The sequence below is a fragment of the Sinocyclocheilus anshuiensis genome, unplaced genomic scaffold, assembly GCF_001515605.1.
Source record: "Sinocyclocheilus anshuiensis isolate Anshui unplaced genomic scaffold, SAMN03320099.WGS_v1.1 scaffold5506, whole genome shotgun sequence".
Taxonomy (NCBI): Eukaryota; Metazoa; Chordata; class Actinopteri; order Cypriniformes; family Cyprinidae; genus Sinocyclocheilus; species Sinocyclocheilus anshuiensis.
The window spans coordinates 2723-4884 of NW_015551267.1; the positions used below are offsets into that span (position 1 = coordinate 2723).

Here is a 2162-nt window from a genome sequence, read left to right on the forward strand (position 1 = left end):
AATTATTTATAATGATATTCTAATGAGCCGCTTTGTGATATCACAAAGCCCGGAAAACAAACGCTGTAGTCCAAACGAGCCGTTCATTGTAGTTCTTGAAAAGGGATTTTTAAAAAAACGAAATATCTCCCTTTAGAGTGGACTTAGAGATTTGTAACTTTCTAGATCTTTTTTATGCCCAAACATACACACTACACACTGACTAAAATAAAAAAAAAGTGAAAAAGCATAATAGGACCCCTTTAAAATTAAAAATACAGTTTAACCCAGTGCTTCCCAAACCTGTCCTGGAGGCCCCTCTGCCCTGCACCTTTTGTATGTCTCCCTTATTACACACCTGATTCCACTCATCAGCTCGTTAGTAGAGACTGCAAGAACTAGATTGGGTGTGTCTGATTAGGGAGACATACAAAATGTGCAGGGCAGGGTGTCCTCCAGGACAGGTTTGGGAGCCACTGGTTTAACCTTTACAACATCTGTACAACTGTTTATTTACAAAATCTGATTGATTAGTGTCTGATGTTGATGTCTGTTCTCTTCTCTCCTGTTCTGGATTTGATGTCATAAAGCAGAACAACAACAGCAGTCACAGCAGCCACGCCCATCAGAGCAGTGACGACCAATCGGGTCACAGCTTCAACAGAATCACAACAACGGAAAGAGTCTGAGAGGGGGAAAAAATGAATTCAGCTGATCAGTTCATTAACAATCACCACTACAAAAAGTCTAAGATCACTAAAGACCTACCGGAAATCAAATAGAAGCCAGTAATGTCCAGATGTTTGGTCTGGTTACTGATGGGATTGTTGAGCACACAGCTGTAGGTGTTGTTATCCTGATATTCCACCTCCAGAGGTAGAGAGAGACTGATGCTGAGATCAGACACACTGATGCTGGACAATAAACTGTTTCCTTTGTACCAGGAGAGAGTCACGCGGCTCACATTGGACACTGAACACAGGAAGATCCTTGATGATCTTTCAGATGATGAAGATGATGCTAATGTGTCAATGAAGATTACTGGAATGGGCAACAGAGCTGGAAAACAAGGAAGAAATTACAGTAGGTATGAGGGATGCTTTGTCAGTGATTTAATGTGTTCAGAGTCCAAGTTTATTGTGATATGACTCAGTGAACATTTAATCAGCTGATATGCTCCCATTTTAACATTTATAATTGATTTACATTTCATATAGAATTACACTGTTTGAGAGACCAATGACTTAAAAAGCTAATAATAATAAAAAAAAGTGTAGCCAAGTTAAATTTTCAGTAACATGAAAATGAAAAATCAGGAATATGCACTCTATTAAAATGGTAAACATCTACTCACCATAAACAGTAACACTGTAACTCTGGATTGACTGCACATTTCTGACCATGATAGTTAGATCATAAACTCCAGTGTGTACAGACCTAGTGTTAGTGATGGTGAGTGATCCAGTTTGATTCTCGAGCTGGAGTCTGGAGTCTATGAATCTCAAATCATCTTCATAAGATGTAGAGAAGATACCGCTCACTCTTTTGATTCTAGCTATTCGAATGCTTCCAAATGTCCACTCGATCTCATCACATGTCTGTATTTCAGTAACATTAGATTCTAGAATAAGAGTATCTCCCTCCATCACTGACAATGACTTCACTCCATTTGTCTCAGCAACAAAAACACCTGCAGAACATTTTTAAATGTTTAAATATATACAGCGATGTTTTGTTGTTAACATGCATTGAGTGTCATGAAATAACAATGTTTTAATTAAATGTTCATTCATAAATATATATTTGTCAATAATGTATTTGTTCATAATATATTCATCATGATTTACATTACTTGAATTTACATGTAAACATTTTAACTTAACTGTCGTGCTACCAATAATGTAAATCCTCTGACTTAAACGTCACTACTACTGTGTGATGTTAATGATGTCATTAAAAATACATTCATACTTGCCAAGCAGATGACAAAAACACAAAGAAAACAAAATCAACGCGTGGATCATTTTCTTAAACCGTATGACATAAATCGCTTAGTCTGTAGATATCGACAGAACATGTGTCATAACCCTGCTTCACTATCGTAACAACCGTATGAAGATAAATTCGAGGTTTGTAGAGCCGAACGAAAAAAAAAAAAAAAAAAACCCCACAGTCGGGCCCCA

At 37.1% G+C, this 2162-nt stretch overlaps 1 protein-coding gene across 1 annotated transcript; it reads right to left on the minus strand.

The window, feature by feature from the left end:
* Positions 1 to 554: 554 nt before the first annotated feature.
* On the minus strand, positions 555 to 1653 carry LOC107663455 (uncharacterized). Its single transcript, XM_016453700.1, has 2 exons — positions 1334 to 1653; positions 555 to 1038 (listed from the first exon to the last, which is right to left on the minus strand). Exons 1-2 carry the CDS (start codon positions 1623 to 1625, stop codon positions 716 to 718), a joined length of 615 nt encoding a protein of 204 aa, XP_016309186.1. The 5' UTR covers positions 1626 to 1653; the 3' UTR covers positions 555 to 715.
* Positions 1654 to 2162: the final 509 nt, after the last annotated feature.

Coding starts and splice junctions, on each gene's coding strand:
- LOC107663455 (XM_016453700.1), bottom strand. CDS start 1,625: ATGGAGGGAGATACTCTTATTCTAGAATCTAATGTTACTGAAATACAG. Junction 1,039..1,333: donor TTACAGTGTTACTGTTTATG/GTGAGTAGATGT, acceptor CTTGTTTTCCAG/CTCTGTTGCCCATTCCAGTA.